The 26,580-nt window shown below is 39.1% G+C and overlaps 1 protein-coding gene across 3 annotated transcripts in view; it reads left to right on the top strand.

The window, feature by feature from the left end:
* Positions 1 to 26,580, top strand: part of ephb1 (EPH receptor B1) — a 168,569-nt gene that overhangs the window by 64,992 nt on the left and 76,997 nt on the right. For all 3 annotated transcript variants that reach the window (XM_088428902.1, XM_088428903.1, XM_088428901.1), the window contains exon 3: positions 8,403 to 9,084. In XM_088428902.1, the coding sequence (XP_088285028.1) occupies positions 8,403 to 9,084 (682 nt within the window). The remainder of the gene's footprint in view (positions 1 to 8,402; positions 9,085 to 26,580) is intronic.

Below are 26,580 nucleotides of genomic sequence, written 5' to 3'. Positions count from 1 at the left end.
GAAAAGATTATTTGATTTTTTTTTTTAGAGGGAAGCAAATAATCAGACTAGCAAATCAAGACTATGAAGTCTACCATTTTTCCGGACCATCTATTTTAATATACTGTATTTACATACCTAAAGCTTTGAGACTTTGATTTACATGATTTAGACTCAGGCTTTTTTTTAAGTGTTCCCATCAGTTGTTGTTCCACTGGAGGACTGCTCACCTCTGGAAGCAGGTAGCAGAGCTATGACGTAAACACGGACACCTTCTCCTGATTAGATGTGGATGACGATGAGAACGGGAATGTACTGTAAATGTAAATAGGAAGGGATTTGAATTAAAACCAACAAACTAAGAAATAAAAACATCCATCCATAGATTAAGCACCCATTTTTGAGACTAATACCACAGTTTTAGAGAAAATTAAATGATTTTAGTCGCGACTTGGTCCTGAAAATACAGAAATCTTACAGGTCGGATAAGATATTACAAACTGTCATTGTGATTACCAATCCGTCCAACAAATAAATGACCAGCATCGGTTTCTTCTTGGAAACCCTCGAACAGGTACTCAAAATAAAACCTTGTTGTACCTTTTTTCCCCAATGACTGCATAAACAAGCTGTGCATTTTGATATGTATAATTTATCATCGGGTTTCATTATGTGCTGTGAGCTTAAGAGCCTTCAATTACTTTCATTTGAGTGCATTGAATTAAAGGTCCAAAGCATAAGGTAATGTATAATCTCGGGTGACTCATTCCTATTGAGGATATTCAACATGAAAATTGTTTTAATCATCCTCGCAGAATCGGGAACCGCACATTAGGGCTTTCAAAGTCATTGGAGGATTTATAACCGTGAATTGGTGGTTGAAGCAGGAGTTTGTAAACTAAAAGTATTGATCGACAGTAGAAGCACATTTTCAGCGACTTTTGTCTTAACGCCGACGGACAGATGGCCGCGGTTCAATTTGAGCATCATCAAACTGTGAGACTGTAATTATGGAGTGCCTGCTATCTGGCGGGACTGGGAATTTTTTCAGACACCGCCATTTCCTTTCCATCCATCACACTCAGCCGAGCGGAACTAGGCCTGCGATGCCCCAACAAAATAATCGTTCCCATGCAGCTAGCCTGACAGCAGGCCTCGTTTAATAACCCATCTGATCAGAAATGATAATAGCAATCATGCCGCCGCATACTTTACAAGATGCAGTGTGCTTGTCTGCGCAAGTGTGCGCACACTTAGAAACGACTCAGAGCACAGGAGGCAACATGAGGAAATGAAACGACTCCTTTGGAATCAAAACAAGCCGTCTATTCCTAAAAGCGCTCCGTTGACTTCTCGGATATGACCCGAAGGTTGAAACGCTAATCAATCTCATCATTCCGAAATAGCCTTTGGATAGAAAAAGTGATAGGCTTTATGATTCTTGTCAGCGCTGAGGGAATTCTCCAAACACAAAGCGCATCTTTCAGCTGGCTGTTCAATGCTGGACTTGGTTTCTCGTGTTTGCTTATAATTCACTGTCCTCCAGAGACCTTGACCTTTACAAACATGGCAGTGGGAATTTCACCTCCATGTGTTTCACGCCTTCTTTTCTTTGTCCAAATTGGGATCTTGTTGCACTCTCGCATCCTCAAATGCTGACACTCTTGGACAAAATATGTCCAATACTGGACAGTATGCATGGGAATTTGACAGGCCTTTAATAGGATTGGGGTAAAATACTAAAGAGCACACCAAAAAACATGTAAAAAATGCTGAGTCAACACTGACAAAATCAAATGTGTTTAAATGAAAACAAGTTTGAAAATTCCAACTTAAGCAACCTTGTAATAAGATGACAAATACTACCAATCAATAGGGTACCGTACTTTCTTTGATGTCAATCTATTCCAGAGATTGGTTTGTGGAACCTTCTGGAGATATGACAAGGAAATATGTATTGATTTGTTTTTTGTGAGACCTTCTCTCATTTTGTCTTGTTAAGACCTTCCTCATCTAGGAGGCTTTAAGGATCATCATCCATTCCACATCAATATGTCCAGACGTGAAGCGCTATCATTAGACGCTGATGAATGCGACAAAGAGAGGGCGTGCGACTCCATCAGGGATCAGGCAGATGACTTTGGGTTCACGATTAAATCTATTGATATTTTTTGTACTTACTCTGCCTTTTATGTCAACTGCCTGAATTTCAATAGTGTCCTTGTATTTATGGTGGATATAACAAGTATACACATCCCAGCACAAGTGAATACATTTGTTGGATGATGATAGGCAGGCGGGCGGGCAGGCTTACGGTTTAGCTAGCTTTTGGGATTCCAGCTAGCTTGCTGTATAGACGCTAGCTAGATACAATAGCTACAGTAGCTCGCTATATAGACAGAAGGACAGACAGACAGACAGATAGTTATACTTTTTAGCTTGCTATCAAGATTATTTCTTGTTCTCTACACTGTATAGATGCTAGCCAGATATACTAGCTAGCTCGCTATATAGATTCTAGACATACAGATCCTAGCTAGCAATTTGCACACATTAGCTATGGATAGAGAGACTAACTTACTAGCTAGGCTTCGGTAACTTCAATCAGTTTTTTCTATTTGCACGGTTCCTACATATTGTTACAAGCTTACCTTTTTAATATTTACTCATTTAATCCCAAATACATATTTTTCTTTTTTTTAAGAGTCTAGACATTCAAGCTTCGGTACGGATTCATAAGGTTTTCAAAATGTTTCGAGTGTTTGGCTAAAGTAGTGTCTAAAAATGGCGGGTACTAAATAAATTAAACACTTAAGCACCTATTTACGAGATATTTAACCAATTACTCAATAAATACTCAGTAATCAATTACTTTATACATGAATCATGATTTTATTAGTCACTTGAGGAAATTGAGTACTATTGTAGTTTAACTAATGGATTACTTTGAAACCTTTTCTCTAAAGTAATCAACTGTAGGACTTAAAACTTTAAGTAACGTATTACTTAAGTACCCAAAATAATCACTTTAATACTTTTATCACCTAAACTAATTACATGAGTCTTTAATTCATTTTAATTCACTGGCCCTCTCTTACACTTTTTTAACCAAACACTTGAAAATATGTAATGTATTTTCACAAAACCAGGCTTATGTTGGCAAAAATGAAAACTCATTTTATAATGATATATAATACATGATGAAATGACAGCGTTTGTTAATGTTGCCAAGTTGAGATGCCTAGTTTTTAGAAAAACATGTCTAAAGTTTTGCCACATTCATTTTTTAATGGTGAGCATCATCTATTAATCCATTCTTTTCATACACTTCGATTACCATTCGAACCTTTTGACTGCTGGGAAATTAATTTAGGTGAAGAGGTACTTTTTGTAGAAATCCCAAAATGAGCATCTCCATCCAAAATTCATATTTTCATCAATGGTTTAAACTACTCTCAGCGAGATAAGCCTGATTTTGTGAAAACGCATCACACACAGTATATCATCACATACATTTACGTAGTTGGGAGTGAAAATCTGGACTCTTGAAGAACATAAGAATGAGTTCTGACCAAAGTATAACAAGAATGCGGTCATTTAAGTTCGCTGTTATTTTCATCTTTTAAAATACGGTCAGAAAATCAAATGGCATGACTGGCCTTTATGAAGGGAGGATATTGATAGCTCGATGGCAGCAGTCTGGAGCTGTGGGCAAAGGGACTCATCAGCTTGAATAAATTACTGATTTACTTCACACATCCCCTTAATTTCTGTCCACACTCGTGTTTTTCTACCCTCCATCACTCTGTCTTTTTCTTTACTACGCCACTCGCATTTTCCTGTCGGCAAGGTATGACTGGTCGGTAAACAAAACAATACATGCTGCGTGAAAGCAAAACTGTTACATTAGTGAGTTGCAGTCAAACAAAGAAAGGCTGTCACCATTCTAACATTTCAGCATAAAATACAGTGTTTGCTTTATAACAAGCCAGATGTGTTAATGTAGAATGGCATTTGTTACGCACAGATTATGGTACAATCAAAGGTACTTTATGGGGATGATGCTTAGTGACCTGGAATTACATCAACTTTCTATTTTATCCAATCCTTTGATCTATACATCAAAGGCATTTCACATCAAAGCATAGAAAGAAAATGCTAGGGAACTGAAATTTTACCCAGATTATGAAAACAGTTCAAAGGTTAAAACCGCATCTCGACTTAGTTATCACTTTACCAGGCATGTGCTATCCCTTGGCGAAAATACTACAAGAAGGAACAAAAAAGGTCAAAATATCTCGCAAAGGTCACAGCTGTCGTTTCTCAAGTTAATAAAGTTTGAATTGTTTGACCTCTTAATGTGGTTGAAACCACTTGAATTTGAAGAGGTTACAGGACCGTTTCATTTGGTACTGTTCGTGTTAGGTTTTCGACTAATGGGATCAAGTGCATCATCTGCAGAGCCATTTTTGTAAGCTAACATTTTTCCTGGGACTTGATGGGGACAGCGGAGCTTTGACAGCCCAGAAGCGAGCACGAGAGTGTGAGCTCAATTGTCCCTCGCGAGCAAGACAAGTCAATCTTGGTTGGTCTGAGTTTACTATTCTACAGTCCAGTTTGGGCTTGTCTTAGTCTTCTTTATAGATTTCTCAGACAACTTCATAGCTATGGTAGTGGAGTTGCGAGCTCAAGTCATTCACAACTCAGTTTTTAATGTCGTCATATCCCAGAGTTGCCAACATCAAAACAACGCGTGTGTGTGTGTATATATATATATATATATATATATATATATATATATATATATATATATATATATATATATAAAATTATACTTTCCCAACCTTGATGATTTCCCCCCGATTCTGATCATCTGAAAGAAATTCCAGTCTTATGATTGCGATCTGGACATCCCTAGTGACAAATGATGTTGAGTCATCATTTCTTCCTTCTCAGAGGCAAAATAAAGCAATAAAATAAAATGCAATCTTCCTAATAACAATCTTTTTACCCTGATACCGATCAACTGAAAAAGTCATCAGTTAATTTTGCACGTGGGCAGGGTAAGTGCAGATCCCGAAAATTCAGAATAGACAAAATATTTGTGTAGCATGTTTTCACAACATCAGAACTGTGCCAAAATCTCAAACGCTCGCACCCCGTGTGCAAACATGCCCGGATAAACACCAGATGAATACCGACCTTCCAAACACAAGAGGAAAGCCCGTTTCAAAGTTCCGAGCCGCTTTGGAAATGATAACTAATATTTTATTCGCCTCTGTTGACACAATGAGGACACCAAATATCCGTCTGGCTCATTATTTCATGGACCGACGAGTTCGTGGACAGAATTGAGATGGGCATTATCGCAGACGCCTCGGGTTCCTCTGCTTGGTGAAAGATGGTGGTCATTTGGCTAGACGGGAGGCGGTGAAGACCCCCTCCTCGACTGCTGCGGAGGAGCCCGGGGGCCGGCTTTATTAATGAACAGGCGGCGCTGAAAGGGACAGGTCCCCGTAACGCTGATGAATGGTCATTATAGCCAGAAGAAAAAAGGGGGAAGACTCAAGAGCAGTGGGGGCTCACGGGGAGTAGCACTTGGAGGGGAAAAAAAAACTTAATTTGCACCTTGGATTTCTGTAAACTCGTTTATCACACCAGTGGTGTCACTTTTTTTTTTTTAACTGCCACTATTGGGGGAACTTCTTGTCTTTCTGAGGCTGGATTTATATTACACGAGTGTCCCATTGCGATCTTCGGTCACTGTGTTCACTTTTCACGCCTTCATGCATTGTGGATTTTTGAAAACGTATTTATCGCAAATTTCTACAGTCCATTGCGGCTTATCTGCAATGTTTTTTATACTCGCCACCAGGGGGCAATCTACTGGTAAACAAGGAGAGACACAAGACTCTAGCAAAGTTTCAGCTTCTGTTTTACTTTCCAGGGAGCACTCTCCACTAGTAAATGTATCAGGCATTTTACTGTTGTGTTCGTAGTATTTTAACAATCCAAGTGTGAGGGTGGTATATTGAAAATATGTGTGTGTTGCTTTTATGACTTAAAATTTACTTCTACTTGAAGTCTATAATCTTCGACTTCAAAAGGAACCCAACAAATAATACTTGGACGTCATTGCATTACCCTTATCAGGCTTTTATTTTGATGTTTTTCCCCGTAAAACTGGTTACGTTCCAGTTTTCTTGACACATCCAAGTCTCTGGCAGCTGCTGATGTAAGGAAGGGATGTATGTTGCTTTTAAATATAGTTGAAAATTTCAGTTGGATGTTTCAAACTCTTATCAATCCACAATTCAGACTTAGAGTTCTGGTTGCCTTGGTAACCTTCATGCACATCCCTAATTTTATTTATCAAGGTTATTCTTTCCATCCACTCACAGCTTGCTGTCAAGTCCTTCAATTTTCAATTCTTTTGTATGGTGATTGGCAAAATTCGACGGTGGGTCAGCTTAAACGAGTCTGCGTTAGTCAAAGTCTTTAGCGGTCCATCGGGGCAGCTTTCACAGCTTGTGCTTCAAAGGTCAGGATCAGGAAGCACGGGCAAATATGCAGTACACACGCCGAGTGACTGGAGGCCCGCTCGCTCCACTGCAGACCTCATTAACTCCTCCTTGCCTATGGCTGTTTGGATTATAGCTGCCGCCCCCATTTAAAAAAAAAAAAAAAGTAAAAATAAAATTCTTCAGCACAGCTAAGCGTGTTATTCTGAATCCACAAAATGTTAAAACCATCTCCAGTCACCTTTTCAGCCCTTGTAGAAATGACATGACCGTTTAAAATGCTCTCCTAGAGTTTAAACATAACATTTTTTCACACCGCTTCAGTTTTAAAACCGAGCAGCACTTTTTTTTTAAGTGTAATAATTTGTCTTCCTGATTTGCAAGGATTCCAAATGTTAATGTCAGGTTTTCAACATGATTCGGTGCGCTGAGTGGATGCCCCCAAGGGGGCCTCTGTTGCTCATCCAACATATTTTCTGGGTCACACCTGTGAAGAAAAGGTCTACATTGTGCTACTTTCTTAGTGGAGGCATGCAAATATCTTCGGATGCTGCCATGTAGTCTGTCTAATTGGAATTCAGCAGAGTCTAATTTGGAATTTGTTCTCTAACACCTTGGATAATGTACTAGGCTCTTGACCAGTGTTGTTGTGATGTCATCATTGGGCTGGGAAATAAATCAAATTGATTCAATTAATTCATCTTTTTAAAAATTTTGAAAATTAGTAAAAGATTTTGCAAAAGTGGCAGAGTACTGGATGGGTGCTTTACAAAGACATACAATATTTACAGCATCCAATAATTATCTCATTGTGGCATTTAAAGGTAGACATTTTCACCTGCAAAAGGGTTATATTTTGCCTATAATGAACTCTTTTAGTCTAATACTTGAAAATATTTGAAGAATGGATGGACTGTTTTTTCTCTTGAACTAAATTTATGTCTTTGGGATTGAATTGGTTAATCTGATAACTAGTGCTTTTTCACCTACAATTAATACTTTCAAAAACATTTTCTTTCATTTTCAGTCTACAACATACGGTAAAATGTGTTTTTGAAGGTATTAATCACATGTGAAAAAAAGGAAAATTAATGAATTCACTATCAAATAATTATAGACAAATATTAACTTTTTTTTTACTGCCAAAAATTGCAAAACACCGTTAAGTGGACTATCTCTTTAGACATGTTCTGGACAAGCTATGAATTATAAGACCGATTTAAAATAAGTATTCAATATTTTTTTCTGGATTGAAAATTGCCCCCCCCCCCCCCAAAAAAAAAAAAAAAAAAATCACAATACACATCTGCATAAAACTAAAGTATGGACGTTTGAACTTTTTCCGGACCCATACCAGTATGAGTGCTCACCTCTTGGGTCATCACTGATATCACTACCAAGTACCGATACCACTGCTGCTATTGATACAACAAATTTCTTCTCAAAAATCACTGGCAGATCATTTTAACTAAAGCCCTACCTATTTCAAAATAACATTTTCCTTAAAATTTCAAGAAATTCATGGAAATTATATATTCTTCTAATTTGTAATATTTATTATGTGACTGTAAAAATGCTCCAAGAGAGTAGCTAATACAAATATCAGCTGCCATCGAGTGTATCGATACCTTGAAACAAGGCCATGTATTGGCCCGATCGGGATACTTAGTATCCGTACTCACCCATCCTTATTTTATTTTAATTTTTTTTGCTTTTGACAGCTTTTACTGAAAATTTATATTAGCCTCCTTGACCACAACTAATCGGCCCTTGAAAACACCTCGATCTATCTCTACTTGGTACCGAGAGTGAATACTCGCGCTGGTATCGGTCTGAATAAAAGTTGACTCAAATGTCCCGACTGACGAACCGTATAAACTGTATTTTTCTTTTTGACGCCAGTGGGAAGAGGTGAGCGGCTACGACGAAAACTTGAACACCATCAGGACGTACCAGGTGTGCAACGTCTTTGAGCCAAGCCAGAACAACTGGCTGCTCACCACCTTCATCGATCGCAGAGGCGCGCAACGCATCTATGTGGAGATCCGCTTCACGGTGCGCGATTGCAGCTCCATCCCCAACGTCCCGGGCTCCTGCAAGGAGACCTTCAACCTTTACTACTACGAATCGGACGCCGTCATCGCCACCAAAGGAAGCGCCTTCTGGATGGAGGCGCCCTACCTTAAGGTGGACACCATCGCCGCCGACGAGAGCTTCTCGCAGGTGGACTTCGGGGGACGCCTCATGAAGGTCAACACGGAAGTTCGCAGCTTCGGGCCCCTGTCCAAGAACGGCTTCTACTTGGCCTTCCAGGATTACGGCGCCTGCATGTCTTTGCTGTCCGTCAGGGTCTTTTATAAAAAGTGCCCCAGCGTGGTCCAGAACTTTGCCGTCTTCCCCGAGACCATGACGGGGGCCGAAAGCACCTCGCTGGTTATCGCCAGGGGGGTATGCATTTCCAACTCGGAGGAAGTGGACGTGCCCATCAAGCTGTACTGTAATGGAGACGGGGAGTGGATGGTTCCCATTGGCAGCTGCACGTGCAAGGCCGGCTTTGAACCAGACAATGGCAACGTCTGTCGAGGTAAGTCCCGTTTACCGTTCCATCAGAATCGTCGTCGTAACTTTTGGTTTGTTTGGGGCTGTGACTAAAGATCAACTAAGTTTTTGATCAATTGAGTTTGTATTAGGAATTTTCTGACTTATGATCACCTGATCAGAAATCGGGCCGGATCACATCAGTTTTAGCTGATAAATATCAGAGGGAAGAGATTGGAGTTAGGAGAATTTCATATTATTTTGTTTTTATTATTGTTCTTTTTCATTTTTAAAGACAAGAAAACACATAGATGTTACCCCCCAAAATATATAAGTATTTTTATTTACATACATAAACATACATACTTACATACACGCATTCCTACAATTCACATTCTTAATCGTTCTTAACAATTAACAGTACCCATCACTTGTAAGCTATTTTTAGTACAAAAATCTCCTCCTCATCCTCCATGCGTGCCAAGAAAAGCAACAAAAAAAAATCATCAAAATGCAGTATATTTATTGGTGTAGGCACGCAAACTTGTCATGTCCTCTGACCTGAGGCTGAGGTCTGAAGGGGTTAAGACAAAGAGCTCCACTTTAACCCCCACGCAAGCCAAAAAGGTCAAAGGCTCATGGTCAGTGTGTCGACCATTTTAGAGCTGGTGAACCATTGTCCAAATGTCTTTTTGTTCTTTATATAGGTGCACATGTAATAAGGAACTGACACTGTTTGGCAGATTTGATCAAAATAGGATAAAAATAATTATTAAAAAAAAAGATTGTGTTGCACAATGCTGCTGCTTACTTGAGCATGCTCACCTAGAGCGTGCTCCAAATTCACATTAGCCTTAATGCTTAATCTGCAATGAACACTCCCCATCTGTGCCGCCTCCTTTACAGATGGCAAGAACTTTTTTTTTTGATGTTACATTGTTCTGATCTCCAAATTCCGAGAGGTGGGTACACAGGGATTAGGCTCATCTGTCTTTTTGGTTTTGCAGTGTTTTAAACTGTGTATCCTTGAATGCACCATCCTACTCTCCCCATAGCTCACTTCCAAGACATAAATATTTGTGGAAGTTGTGTGATGATAGCAGTAACTGAAGGCGCCTCAAGGTATGGCGCATTCTGGGTTGGCCCGCCTCCGGCGCTCGGCTGGAACGCGTGTGCTACTCCGATAACATTGATTGATGCACATCTTCTCTGATCAATAGACAGATAGAAAAGTGGCACTAATCTACAAAGCACAGTTTGAATGCTTGTGTCCGCATGTAAACAAACCCACTGTCCTTACTTCAGCTCAACTTTAGTGCTGCTAGCAAGTAGTATATTATATTATTATAATCATTGATTCATTTATGGGGCAATTTTTACTCAGTCTCAAACCGATTAATTGATTCTAAGTCTTTAAGACAGCTTGTTAATTAATTAATATCATTTGACATATGATTGACTCATTACATACATAAAAAAATAAATATATATATATATATATATATATATATATATATATATATATATATATATATATATATATATATATATATATATATATATATATATATATAAACAAAAATCTGGACCCTTTAAACAAAAAAAATACATATTTGGGATTCACCAACTGGTATTTAAATAAATTTTAGTTGCAGCCCTAGTGAGCAGTATTAATGTGACAGGTTACAGAATGAATTTCACTTCCTGTACTTTGTGTGAGCCAGGCCCCCTGTGGCTAATTGCACTTTTGCTAATCTGTGTTTTAATTAGCGGCAGGTATGTTAGCACCTGCATGTTAGTTGTGTGTTTGTTTGTGTGCGTGTATGTGTGTGTCTGCCATGATGCGCTGTCGCTCAGTAAGCATGATGCCAGCGTGCCATTCTCATTACCAGCTCTCGCACAAAGCAATTTGGGCAGCCCACCCACCCAGTCCTTTTCTTCCCCATCATTGTCCCTTTTGGCCATGCAAGCAATCTACTAAATATTTAATCACTTCATTGGACCAGATCCAAAAGTCAATTCATTTTGGATTCATATGCAGAATCATAACCTCAGTGCTACAATATTTGTGTTCCTTTTTTTTTTTTTTAAATGCACACTGCAACATTTGTCATAATTTTGTTTTCTTAATAATGGAGTCTATCGAACCAACAACCCATCGATCATCCAGTAGCGCATCCCTGATATATATCTATGGACTTCTTCAGCCGATTTGTGTTAGGGATACGTGCCTATTTCCACTCCCGGTTAAGCTCCAGTGAGCTTTTGACTCACTGGTGCATTAATATTACAAATATTCAAATAACTTTATTTAACATTCTGCCGGCTGACAGTGGCAGCAGGAGATTCACAGCCCATTGAGCATGCGGGCTTCTCTGGGCTAAGTGCCGATTCATCATGGCTGCCTTGCTCCTATCTAATGGCTGCCATCATGGGGCACGAGCGCACATAAACACATCGCCGTCTGACTTTTAAAAAAGACAAATCTCAAAAGATTAGCACTGGCCTTCCTGTGTTCATACCTACGCTGATATTCCAAATCATTTATTACATTATTAACGCCGGGCTAACAACTTAATCTTGAGAGCCAGCCTATTCATGCGTGTCCACTTCTGTGGACACACTTTTTTGTCTCAGCAAGACAGAAAAATGAATTACATCTCACCCAGATAAGCGGTAAATGCGCGAATACAGTTTCATGCAAAATAGAATGTTATCCCTTTATTCAATTAATCATTGGATTAGTCACTAGAATGACCAATTCTAAAAAAAAAAAAAAAAAAAAGTTCAATAGTGTAGCCCCATTTACCAATGCAGCATCGCAGCACAGCCGGAAACAATGAACAAAAACATAAGCAGGGTGGAATTGTTCAGGTAATATTCACGGGAAGCTAAATGAAGCTCGCATCGCATAACAATGAAAAGGTCTGCAGTGAGTTATTTTAATGCCGCATTTCATGTGGCTGACTGAGCTGTGTTTAACAACCACTTTAATATGCCACCTAAAATAAAAAAAATAAATAAATGAAAAAAAAAAACTGCTGCACCCTCATGTTTAAGCCTTCTTTGTTTAATTTGCTGTTTTACTAGCCATATAAAAGGGAACATTTTGGTCTAATTGTGTTTTAAAAAAATAAATAAATAAAAAACTGACAATTTGCACTTTTTTAAGTCTGTAATGCAGTTTCCAGGTATCACAGATCCCAAATCACGTGACTCGCACCCACATGCAGAAACACTGTGATGTGATCAGGACATTGCAAATAACAATAATTCCAAATCGTGCCCGAACCAAATTTTATGCAAGTGTTTGATTAGTGTGTTAAAGTTTTGCTTTGGTTTGTGTCAACTCCAGCAAGGCTGTGATCACTTCTCAATATGTCTTTCCTGATTGGAAGGAGCCTGGCAGAAGGGGCCTGCAAAGTCCCACTCAACTATTAGAGCCAATTGCAGCACAATTGGCCTTGTCAACATCACTGAGTTGACTTTGCACAGAAGCATCCTGTGTTCCGACCAACACAGCAACCCAGTTCCCTTGGAGGAAGCCAATTAAGTTGGTACCGGACGCTTCCTCAGATTATGTTAGCCGCTGAATTACCTACTACTTTTGTCAAGGCCTAAAACTTCCAAGTTACTCTTTCGTCTCTTTTCTTGTTCTTGGTCTTTTAAAACTCATCGGTGGGGCTGCCGCTACTTGTTGCGAAAAAAGAAAAAAGACCAAGAAGAATACGCCAAGTTTTCTAAAACAATCTCAGACTCTTTGACATTTGACAGATATTTTCATTGATCAACTCAGACGGTCAGAAGAAAGTATCTTTAATGCAACGAAATGCACTTAACTGCCCAAGAAACATACAATGACCAATTAAAAAAAAATACAGGATAGAAAGGCCTTTTGCTCGTTTGCATTGTACAGTCAAAGGATATTCATTCATGCGAGAATGGCAAGTATAACGCGCACACAAAAAATAATAACGTGTGAACTAACCATCAACGCCAAACGTGTTTCTGTCTTCCCACAAATGGGATGTCGGGAGTCCCAAACATACTTTTAATGCTGCCGCCATTTGCGAGCTCATCGGGTTTGGTAAAATAACGATCGAGAATCCATTCCTTGTCAGTTTGTGGGTTTTTGGCTCGAAAGTAATGCTCAAAGTCATGACCACAATTTCAAGCAGGTCCCCTTGTATGGCCTGTTAAAAGATTTCTTTTTCGTGACGGTTTTATGCTCGTGGCCTGCCTCTTAACAGGTTTTCCGTTTCCCAAAGATGTTTTACTTCTTTGTAAGTGAAATTTTGGCGCTCAAGTGCGAAAAACGAACCAGAGAGAATACAGCCAATTTTCAAAATAGTAGTTTTTTCAAAATAAAATATTTTTCAGACCCGGATAATGCATAAGATGGAACCGTGCTCCGGTTGTTGGGCACACCGTCCTCCATTTATTCCACAGGTCCAATGTATGCCGCCCAATTCCGTGGTTTGATTTCAAACTCTGATTTTATTCCCGTCCTCATGATGATTTTTCAAATCATCAAACTAGCCATATGATTGGTTATGTACCTAAGAATGTAGTTATTTCCTCTGTCACTTCATCCCACAGCAGGCTTAAAAAGTTTGTTGTTTTTTGTTGTTGTTTTTTTTTTTCTTTTTTTTGACTGTTGAGAACTGGCGTTAGACAACCGGGCTCAGAATCAGGTCCAAAACCGTGGAGTCGTGAGACAGGACCACCTGAAACATTCATACCGATGGAAAAAGTAGGGTCTTAGCTGAATGCATGTTTTCGGAATGAGGAAAGAGGTCCACAGAGGACACAGAGCCAACATTTTGTTCTAGCATTCCCCCGTCTTCTCAATGGAGCTGAGCTCCAGTGACTGCAAAGGCCATCGCACATGGCTGACATTTTCATCCTCATCAAACCCCTTGGTGACACCGCACCTCTCAGAGTGTTTTCCCCGTTAATTTGCCGCCTTTCCACGTACAAAAGCGCAGAGAGGCGAAGAGTTCTTGTTTCCATGGCTGTCAAAAGCTTGAATAGCGGGAAGGCACAGAGCACCGGTGAAAGAGTGTGACCCAAACAAAGATCTTTTTGAATTGTGGGCCCAAACAGAGTGTGTGTAATGGCCCCAAACACAGATGCGATGCTCCCACAGTAATGGAAGCTAGCTGCTAATGATGTGAGGGGAATCTAGGAGATTTTTGTCCACAACATAATAGAAATAACAACCACATACGGTGCTCTTCTTCACCCGCATGGAAGGACACATATTCTATCTTGTATTATTTTCTTGGTACCAGTCGTTTCTATTGTTGTTGCTCAAATCTTTTGCTGAAAATGAGTTTGGTAGCTGGAATACTCTTTTTTTTCCTGTCACAAAAACTTTTTCATCAAAACTCTTTTTTGACCCTGCCTCTCCAATCAGTCTCCGGGTTTAGCCCAGGTCTCTCTTTTCTACCTCGGCTGCCCTCCTTTCATTTCCTCCCCTCCCTGGGTGTGAAGGCCAGCGCGAGACACGGGGGACACGGTGAGACACAAAAGACCCCTCGCACTCGGCAGATGGCCGCAACTCGGCTTAATTTGCCCACGTCGCCCTCATTGCCGAAACACAAAAGCCCACTGCAACGAGGGGCTCGGTGTCACCTTTTCACTCTATCCCTGACCTCCATCAATCAAGTCGACGCCTTTGTGGTCTCACGTTATGATTGCATAATTAAGGACGCAACAAAGACATCATCGAAAATTCTGATTAGGTATGTGTCCCAGCATTGCAAAGTACTGCAAAGGGCAAAAATGAGGACGAGTTTTTTTTTTTTGGTCATCTTTTGTATAATGTAAGCATGTAGCAAATTTTTTTAATTACCTTAAATGACTCTGAAAAACCAGGTTAGTTCAGATGGTGGTACCCAAGATGTAAGAAATATATATCAAAATGTCCCAAGGAAACTTTTGATAACTGTAGAAAAATCTGTATTCTTTGAAAAAGGTGTTTGCATTGCACAGAGGCAGATCAATTTTAGCCTTACCACATCAATGCAAAGCACCCAACTGTGACTGCAGCCAACGATAGCAACAAAGACGCTAATGTAGCATAGTTCTTTGCCAAATTAAACTGGAGAACACCACACTTTTGAGTAAGTCTGCGACATAGGTTGTACAGTGTTTTTTTCTGATGTTAATTTCTAATTATTTGGTAATTAACAAAAGAAAACAGCAGCATTACGACTGATGTTTGCAGCGCATAGGACTAGTTGAATACTCAAGATAAACGGTTGCAAAATTTAGTTAAAGAAAATAAATGACTAAAGCCACTGAAATTTTTAGATGAGATGAAAGACATGAATTATTTCAATCAATTGCATACCTTATATATATTTTAAAACTTGTGCAGTATTTCGATGATTTTGGGTCATTTCTTCCACATCATTCTAGCAGTACTTTAGCCAAATGATGGCACACTGCCAAGTAGTCGTGCTATGTTGAACTTTGACATGCTGTCAGCGTCTGGGTGAAATTTCAGCTCCCTACTGTCCTCTTTTGGTGCTTTTTCTTTGATACTAAATGTCTTTGATGTAAGAACCAAACGGCAAAATTGTTTATCAGTAAATGGATGATGCTTCGGATGCTATGATAGTTGTTGTATTATCTCATATGTAATGTCGTTCTTCCGACCTCCATTGGCCTCCACCATTCATGCTGTGTGATAAATGGGGCAAAAATCCTTTGTAGCAACAAAGACCGTTTTATTCTTTTATCTAGTTTTTCTAACACAGTAGCTGAATTTAGGCAGCCAGACATCCTCTCATTAACCCTCATTTGCCTTTGCTTTTTAGCGATCTCCATCAATACTTGCCGTTGTACTTATAAAACTTCCAGACGTGTTGAGTTGGACGGGAGCGAGGTCACATTTCAAGTCGTAGGAAATTGTCTTTGCCCTCTTGCTCTTAGAGGTGAGCGGCACAGAGACGAAATGCGAGCACCTCAAGGTTGTGTTGTTTAACTCCCGGATCGAGGATCTAATTAGAATTGAATTGCAATTATAGTCGCTTCAATACCCTTTTTTGTCACATTGGCTGAACTAAATGCAATGAAAGCCCGTCGCCAAAGTCAGATAGAATGATGGTGGGGCTAATGAGATCGGATCCAGCTCTAAATGTTCTCTTCTTCCAGGTAGCAAATGGGAAGGTAAGAGCAAATATCCGCTCAGAACAAAAGTCTTCAGTCAATCCAAAGTTGCGCTAGACCTTGAAGTGTAATTGGATAATTGGCCCTCTCGCGGCCTGAATCGTATTTCTTCATCTGAAAACGGCGCTTCCAATTTTACGGGAAACGTTTGGGAAAGACACTTTTCTACAAAGCAAGGTCCCTATAGGCCCGCGGGTTTGAACTACAACTGAAAATGTGAGCCAGGCTCTTTCGCTCAGAGATTCAGCATCAGTGACCTCTGATCTCAAAATCGTGATGAATCGATCAAGAACCTCCCGGAGATCAGGACTGTCGTTAAATGTTTTTGTAGGCGATTATTTGAGCGATTGTTTTCCATTGAGTCATCAAAAAAATTGTAATAAAGTTTTCCTTTTTTTTTTTAGAGCTGATTTAATTATTGTTGTTTATTTTGTATTGTTTTGTGACAAATATAGCGGCGATAGTATGTATGAGGAAATATGTCCAATTCATTCCAAATATTTAGGATGCATAAATCCAACCTCAAACATGAGCAAAATCCACAACGGTATACTTATATATGAGTGCTAATATCGGAGATATAGTATTTAGACTGATAGAATCCTTTGCTGTTTTTTTTTTTTTTTTTTTTGGGGGGGGGGGGTTGGTATCGGACTAATAGCCATTGATTCACTTCTTTTCAGTTCTATTTCATAGTTGTTCAGAAACTTCACACATTGAACAGATACACACTTTTACTTTAGGGGAAAACACACACAAACACACACACACACACAAAAACCTGCAGAGACGCTGCACTGGAGCATAAGCCGCGGGCTCAAATCATGGGAAAAAAAGTGCAGCTTGGAGTACGAAAAATACGTTAATTAAAAAGTTGCCATGTAATGGTTGAACTAAATTACAATTTTTGGAGTTTCTTTAAGATTGATGATTTTGGCGATTAGTACAAGGATTCCGCTGATATGCTCCATATTGTGTGCAAGTTTCTTAGCTAAATGGACAGCTGTGTGCTTTATGTTTGCCTGACAGTGCGTACGTCCAATTTCAGGAAGTCTTCAAGATTGTGGACAAGTTTGAGCTTTCACTGGCAATGGACTGTGTCTACATGACAGTTTCACTTGATGGGCTCAGCGGGCAGGCACTGTTAAGCATTAGGCAAACACTATTAGCCCTGAAAAACTGAAAAAAATGAACTTAACGTAAATGAACTTTGCATATTTTTTTCCTAGGCTAATCACGCTAGCTATGATTGCGCAAGGGGCAAAGCACATTACAGTTCAACTTAATTGATCACTATGTGATTAAACATGGCGTGGCTTCAGGTTGACACATGTGAAATCTGCCTGACGACTCGCCGCGTTTTCCGAAACCCGTTGGGCTCCGCTTAACTGGGCAGGCCGTAGCAAAGGCACCGACCACACAAGCTTGGCGCTTTGCAATTAACCGTCAATTAGACAACTGGAGTAATCTACATATGCTTTTGTGCGTGTGTAATTGAATGTATTCACAAAGCGCTAACAGCATAATCGTGCAGTATCAAAAAGTGGGAAATTGGCCTGAGTGACAGCTCTCATTTCGTTAGGTGATTTATTGATCTCCCTTTTGTTGCCGGGTGCCTTTTACTTAATATCCCTGTGTGTGTGTGTTTGTGTTTGTGTGAATATGCACATGTCTTTGTGTTCACAAAAAAGGACAAAGAGTTTACTTAGTAATCCGCCGTATGAGCACTTTCTGCTTTGTGTTGTATTTACAGTTACGACACTGACTTTTTGTTTTTCTTCCTAACACGTCAGCATTAACGCAAGCCAGTTTTTCTCAAGCGAGAGGGCGCTTATGAGACCAGGAAACAGGCTTTGCTTTTGCTGCATGACGTGCCATTGCGCATCCACGCCACCAGGGTGTGCTGTGGCACTCTCATTGTCAAAGTCTGTTTGGGTTAGAAACTTAAAAAATCAGCACATTGTTACCTTCAGTTTAAAATGTTTAAGATTTTGGAGCTCCTGTGTTAACGTTATGAATTTGCATTTATTATTATTTATTAATTTTTTTTATTTTTATTTTTAGCATGAAACCGTTCCATTTGTCAAAAAATGTTTATGCATATATATATATATATATATATATATATATATATATATATATATATATATATATATATATATATATATATATATATATATTCTCTAAGCACTATATTTAAACACTTTCATGCACATTATGTTTATTTTCTTCAGTTTCAGACTAACCTGTAACATGTATAAACCCTGTGAAATGTAAGCATTCATTGAAAGTTGAGTTACATCGCAATTTTCCTTTGTTTATGTTAAATAGATACACTTTTAGATACACTTATACCATTTTTATAGAGAATGCCCTTATTTATAGTCACTACAGTGAATGGGGCAAACGTTTACTTTGCAAACGCACTGACATGAGATGACTTCATAGCTATTATTTCCCTGACTTCAATGAAAATTTTTCGTTGCTCACTTTCTCCTTTATCAGCATGAGTTCTGTTTTTACACTTTCTGCATAAGAGCAAGGGATCAAGCTTAATTAAGTTTAATGTCCAAATACGATACTGACAGCTAATCAAACGGTGATCCCATCCCTCTTTGCTCTGCTAACTAATTAAATTTGACACCCAAACTCACTTTAGAAGCTTAAAATGAAGTGAGGCTCAATTTTACTTCAAGCTAATCATTGAACATATTCTTACCCACTAAAATCTTAATTTTCTCCAGTCATTCTGCACAATTACAATATTAATTGATTTTAGTTTTGTTTGATCTAGTAAAAAAATACATCCTGTTAAATATTTAGAGAGCAATGAAGTATGCTGATTTTAAATCAGTTTTAACATAAGCATTCATAGCTTGTGCAAAACGTGCTTAAATATTACAATTGATTCATTCAATCCCAAAGACGAACTGTATTTTTACATCTTACAGGCATTTGTTTATTTATTTATTTTCATTTATTTTCAGGTGTCAGGGTAAAGGTGGGTCAATCGTTAAGATATCAACATCTAAGTTTACTTCTATTATACTGGGTCTGACAATCCAACTGCTTGACACACTCGAGCCATTGGCTAATTTATGCTAAAGGCTGCGCTAAACGCTGCCAAGAGGCAGTTTAAAACAATGTCAATGTATCTATTATTATTTTTTATTTTTTTTGAGTGCCCTGATGCCTAATTAGCCCCCCCCCCAAAATAAATAAATAAATAAATAAACATATATATATATATATATATATATATATATATATATATATATATATATATATATAAATGAGCTGGTGCTTTGCAGGGACAAGAAATCTTTTGGCGTTTTAATCTCTCGTAAAAGATCTCATCTTTTTTCAATTTTTCATATTATTGATATGCACCGATCGTAGCAGCGCTCCCAATTTTGTTGTATAAAAGGCGAACAAAATAATGAAAAAAGCGATGACTTGCGAGGAACCTGGTCAAAATTGTCAACGATTGTTTTGTACACTACTTTCCAATTAGATTTCCCTGTGTTCCTACCAAACAGCTTCAGGGTAAAACAGCAGAGATGCTATCTTCCTGCTGCGAAAGCGTTCCTATAGCACTATAGGCCAGCCTGCATGTGCACAATGGCCAGCTTTCCAAAGAGAATCATATCTGATTATGCCGAGTGCGAATAGAGGCAAAAGCTGACAAACAAATGGATTTGCTGCGTGGAGAATGTTCTCTGGGGGAAGTTGCATGCACGGCCATACAGCTTTTTGTGTCGGAGCCAACGGCAAGCATAATAAGACCCTTTGGGGAATGGAGCCAGCGCTGAGCGATAGGGACACAAAGAGGCACATACTCATGCACTCCGTTTCACCATCTCTCTTTTTAACCTTGCCATCGTCTTTGTAAAATGACCTTTTGCATCCCTGCCATGTTTGGCCTCGATGCCCATCTGCCGTCATGGCCGACTCCCTCGATCTGGGCTTGAAGCAAGCATCCTGCAGACTCTTTCATACAGCAGCCTGTTTTTTTTTTCCTTGTGTGCATCAGGAGAGCAGTCACAGAAGGGGCGTCACAAAAGAAGTCTTAAACAAATGTATTTGGAGTTTGTGCAGTCAATGGGACTTTTAGCCCGCTAATGCTATTTGAATAGGGCCGGAGAAATGCGGTTTGGGCAGAAGGTTGGGGGGCGCCTCTTACTGCCGCTTGTGACCCTTGTCCATGTTCACCCGTTCCTGCCCGCATGGTTCCTCGTCCTCACAAACTCTTAAACTGGATTGTGCAAATGATTGGAGTGAGGGGCCTTAGCGGGACAAAGGGAGCACATCCTTAGTGGAGGCCGGGGCCCCTAAGCCCGGTTCCTTCCTTCTCTTTCCAAAGACAAGGTCCTTGTGTGGAGAGGGAAGGTGATTGGGTGGTTAGCCCGTCACATGCTTAACATAGCGCCCAGCGGTTCACAAAGGTGACGAAAAAAAGGGCCCGATTGTTTGATGCGTTTGCAAATTTGCTACCCCCGGCTGCATTTATTTTCTCACGGTGAAAAAAAAAATAAAATTGAATGGATCAGAATCTGTACAAGCTTGGCTACTGGGAACGAAGGAAGACTCGGTATGGAATAAAAATATATACATGTATATAGCTTCACGATTAAACAGGTTTAAAGTCACACTGAAGGGAAAATAAGGGAAAATAATTGTCTTCTCAATGTGACACACCACAGATAAGATTGTAGGATTGTAGGATTTTTTAAATACAAACAAATACAACAACAAAAACAACATTTCTCTTTATGACAATGTTAGATATATTTTTACATCCAAAAATGGTTTACTCCACGTTAAACATGGCAATTGTACGAGATTACTCGAGTTTTGTTGTACTCAGTATAGAGATGGGATTCGGCTGCTATTTAGTACAGTTGCAGATATTTTGGGGCAGGTTACTAGGTCTCAGAAAATCATGCAAAATCATTCAGTACCTATTTGATAAAAAGCTGTTCAAGTCGTAGTTAAATAAAAATATCTGTTCTACAGGAAAAACATGCGTGATTGATTTGAGTGTGCTTGTTCAAAATCAAATACTATTAAAAAAGACAAAAAATCTAGCGGCCCGTATTTGGAAAACATATACTCCCCTGGTGTAAACATTCATCCGTTGGCTTGCCATGATGATATAAAGCACACAATAGACATGCCTTGTTAACTTGCTAGTATTTTCAGTTTGATTCTAAGACTTTGCTAGTGTTTCTTTGAGGCCGAAATGCCAAATTTCTTTCTGACACTGTTTCTCTCCTGCCTTCTTGTTCACTCTCCTTGCTCAGTGTCGCGGAACAGCAAAATCCAGTGTGAAAGCAATTGGCTCTCAGATCTAATCAATAGCGGGCGGGGGCAGCAAGCCAGGGGGAACATCTTTGGCCCCTGCTCAGCTACAATCAATTTAAAGCCATTGATTCAGCGATTGAAATACAAAGAGTAGACGCACCGGACCGCGCAGGTGCTTTCGCTTTTTTGTTGTTGCGCTAACGTGTTATATATGGCATCAACCGTTGTCTATGTGTGGAAATGTGTTTTTGGGTGTGTGTATATAAGGTTTGATTTATTTCCAGGCCATCTGTAGTAAAGCGGGTATGGCATTTAATCTGGGACCTCTGCGGTGGTGCCAGCAGGGAGGGGGAAAAAAAAAAATCATTGCTAATCCAATATGTCCTGCTCAGTGAGTGTGTGCTAGTTTACAGTAGTATTTGTGTGTACAGTATGTAGGTATGCAGATGTGTGGCGCTTGTAGGGTAAATGCTATCAACATATTTATTTCCCATAATGCCATGGGGTTAGGGTTTTTGTTTGCGCATCTGCAAACCCTGTGGTATTATGGGTAAAAAATATGGAAAGGCCATCGTAAAACTGAAAATGAATAATAAAATCTTTGTCTTTATACTCATCTTTTTAATGTATTGATATGATGATTAGCAAATGCTAAAAAGATATATTTTTTTTTAACATTTGCATTTCTAAGTCAGGGTAGAATTGGTAAAAATCATCTTTTACCCTAGAAATACATCCAAATTTCTTTGTAAGTATGATCGAACATAGGCTAACTGCTAAAAGCAGCATTTTTTTTGCATTGCACATAATGCCATAGTGCACAGGTGTCAAACTCAAGGCTCAGGGACCCAATCCGGCCCGCCACATCATTTTTTTTTGTGACCCTCGAAATGCTATTTAAGATTCTTAATTTAGCCTATAAATAGATATTTATAAAGATATTTTCAAGTATATCCAAACATACTTGTTGTCAAACTAATAAAATTATAGGTATTTTTTTTCTATAGTGCCACAGGATATTTGCTTCTACATGAACACACCCTGTGGCATTATGGGAAGAAATTCCTGAATGATTAAAATAATAAACCAATAGAAATTACTCATAAATGATGCTTCACTTCAAAGTAATTTATATTTAAACACATTGCTGACTACATGTTTTTTTAAACATATGCAATTAAAAGCCAATACCTCATGGCATTGTAGGAAAAATGCTATATGTTTTTTATCAGTTAGCCCACAAATACATTCAATATATTCACAAATGTTTTAACATACTTGTAGACGAAATGTTAAAAACAACATTGGGCTTAATTTCATGACTGATTACGACATCCATTTTACATCATGCTACATATATTGTACACACACACATACAAATAGTACCTTTTTTAAGGCCTTTACTTGAATTGGCTTTCATACAGCTAATCCATGCTCCCAGTAGTTAATATTAAGTTGTTTTCCCCAATTTTCAGCCGGACGGTTTTCAGCTTGATGTCTTTCAAAAAGTCCACAATGTCATGCGGCTTAATGAGAAGCTGACCGCGTGGCACACACACACACACACACGCGCACACACACATCCCCGGAGAGCATCATCTTCTAAATCTCATTTTGCATGGCCTTTAAAAGCAGACACAATCTTGACACCATACAGAAGGGGAGAACTACTAATGGAATAATCCAATGAATGCATAGCAAATTTACATTACATCACACAGGATGATGTAATTAAATCTATTCAGATCTTAAAAATCACTTTGGAGTATTGGCTAGGAGCAAAGAGAATGGGGTGGGAGGTGCATTTTGCAGTTTTCTACAATGTTGGATACATTTACTGTACATGTCGAATGCTTGGGTGTCATCGTGCTGGAGACTCAGCGTTTTTTTCAGACTATGTGGACTAAAGAAAATGTTGCTACAATAAAAATACTTGGTTAGATTTCGGGAAATGTCTTTATATAGGGCACACTAGGTTTTAGAATGTACCAGGTGCACCCAGTAAATAAGGTGCGCCGGGTTACAAGGCACAATATGTGCCAAGGCACATTTGAGAAACAAACCACGACTGCAAATCCGCCAATCTTCATTCAACTCCAATTATGAATTTACTTCTATTAAAGATTGCATTTTTGCTCAGATGTAATCATTTGTAGACAGATGTAAATTACTGTAGTTTTCAGGCCTGAAGGTACAGGAGATTATGAGGCAGAGTCTCAATGAACTGAGCTACTTTTGCAAAATTCACATTTCTAGGTTGCCCCAGGTTATAGGACATACAAGGTTCATAAGGCACCGAGTTTTAAGGCACACCTGGCAATGAGGTGCGATGGATTCTATAGCACATCCGGTTATAAGTCTCACCAGGTTATAAGACGTATTAGTGCTCATTAAAGGAAACAAACCAAATCAGTTTAACTTCATTCAAATTCACTTATAGATTCAGCCCTATTAAGGTTGTTATTTTGACCATATGTAATCATTTGTAGGCAAATGTTTAGTACCGTATTCTTGGAGCATAAGGTGCAAGACATTGTAAGGGACAGTCTCAATGAACAGCTCTATTTTTGGGGAAATTTGCAATATAAGTGGTTTATACGATGCATTCGAGCACTTTGAAGTAACAAACCAACACTATAATTTAACCGTTTGGATTAAAACAGATTGAATAACTGACATCCATTCTAAAGTCACATCTAATTATAAGGCACACTGTATATTTTTTGTGTGTGTGTGTATGTGTGGTTGGGGGGTTCAAGAACTTTTGAGTACACCATAGCTCAAACATAAAGTAGTCTCGGGATGTTTTTCTTAACCAAATATATTTGATGTCATTCCTCAATATTCACAACTTTCAAAATTCAGTCCAAGGGAACATGATGTCGATGTAGTGAGAAGGTGCCCCAATGAAGTTATTATTTTTTTTTTTTTAGACACACATGCAATCACACAAAACAAATGTATTTTTGCCAGAGTCCTAGCTTCAGGCATATTGACTGAAAGTGCCAGATAAGGTCAGCGCTGTCCAGATTTAGACAGGTTGGCTAGCTGTAGATGTACAAACACACACACACACACACACACACACACGCACACATCTAAATGTTACCGTGTGTCTGTTTTTCTGGAGGAGGATGGAGCTTTCTGATAAGGTTATGAAGAGGTCGTTCCGATGTAAAATATGACATGAATATAGATAAGGCGCGTTTTCCGCTAACCTTTGGATGCCTTCGTGTTGCAGGTGCATTGCATGCTAACCGTTGGCGTCAGTCATGAGATGGAACAGAATTTTTCATGAACACATCTGTCCGCGTGCAGAGCTATTGAAATATTTCCCTGGACATAATCATGGATGATTACGGTGACAGCTTAGAGCTTAAAATGTTTGATGGGCACGTTTTTTCAACTGTAATGTTTCATAAAAACACGGCTAGATCCTGAGCTAAAACTCAAAACTTTACCATTTCTGCCCCTTTCCCAGAGTGCAAAGGTAGTGAGGTAATGAATCAAAGATATTCTGATTCTACTCTTAATTCCATTTAAATTCATATATAATACACAAAGGAAGCTCAAATATTCATACGGTTTTTGTATTTTTTTTTCCCCCAAAAGTTATCAGTAGCAACGGAAACTGTTTCTCTTTAGTCATTGTTGTCTGTTAAAATGCCTTTGGAATGTAATCCAACGGCACTTGCTAGCCTGTACGGGCAGTTGAATGCTGCTAGCTGCCAACGCTGCTAGCATCTAGTGCTGCTTGTCTCTGCTAGCTCCGCTAGCCGCTAGCGTTAAAGCTGCTGCTAATTATTGGCAGCAGGCCCTATTTAATACAATGTTAGCATAATTAATTATTAGTTATTAAATTGTTTTCAGTGCAATGTTAATTTGTTGATGTCTGGGTTAAATCAGTCTTTCTGAGTTCAATTCTTAACATAAGGCAGACCAAAAAACAAAAATGCTTGAGGCATTTTTTTTTCCCTTTGGAACTAAGGTAGCCTACTCAAATTAGTCTTACTGGATTGTCAAAGGTATTTTTTCACGTCATCCACCTGTACGTCCACTACTAGCAAGGACTACTCAAACGTCCCCCATTTCACGCACCACCATGTTTGTGTTAGATTGCATCACCTCCAGCGCCCGCTAACAAGTGGTTTATCGGTTGTAGTCACATCACTGGTGGGAAAAGGTCTCCGGTGGTAATGCTCTGTGGGATGACTGGAGGCAAGAATAAGCGGCGCTCAGCTGCGATCCCACCATGGGTGCTTGTGTTTGCCAGAATATTTTCGTGCAAGAGCGGAATTACATACGCTCAATTAGGAATCAAATTAGGGCTGGTAAACAGTGAAGGGACTTTTGTTTCCCGGTGTGTGTCATTGTTGTCTGCTTATGTTTAGTTGGGCTTAATTGCCCGTTCTCCTTCAGCAGCCTCGTTAGCAGGTGTTCAAGCCGGACTTCCAGGATACATAGATGGTTGAAGCTCTTTTAACTTGCTCAACGACTAAGATAGTTAGTGCAAGCATGGAAACCGGTCACTTCATCTTGTAAATTCGAGTGCTCATTTTCTCATTGCTTGTCAAAATAAGAATTTTTGCTTATTGTTACCTTTTTTGTAACCTTTTTTTTTTTGTTTTTTGTAAATTGCATGCTGATCTTTGCATTGCCTGTAAAACCAAGATTTTTATCATGTTGTAACGTTTGTTAGGTACAAGGAAGCCTACTCACAGCAGCTTGGGATCATGTACTCGTTTACTGTTTTTTCATTCGAAAAAGTGAGTAATTTTGCTCATACGCAAGTCCTTACAATATTATCGAAAGTGAAATAGTGGGTTAGGTCGTATTAAGTTTTTATCATTGCTTCACGGAATCATTTTATAGGCCGGATTAAAATTCCTCGCTGGCTGGATCCGGCCCCCGGGCCTTATGTTCAGCACCCCTGGTTTTGAAATATAGAATATGCATGTTTAGAAATAAGAGCAGCAACCAACATGTTTTTCAACTTAACAATGACGCACCTGGATTGTTAGAATATGGCACCAACAGTAACATGCCTGATTGAGTTTAT

The sequence above is a fragment of the Hippichthys cyanospilos genome, chromosome 12, assembly GCF_059441005.1.
Source record: "Hippichthys cyanospilos isolate Australia breed blue-spotted pipefish chromosome 12, RoL_Hcya_1.0, whole genome shotgun sequence".
In the NCBI taxonomy this organism is placed as follows: Eukaryota; Metazoa; Chordata; class Actinopteri; order Syngnathiformes; family Syngnathidae; genus Hippichthys; species Hippichthys cyanospilos.
The sequence above is the reverse complement of the archived record's forward strand: the minus strand, read 5'-3'. Positions and strand labels throughout refer to the sequence as shown.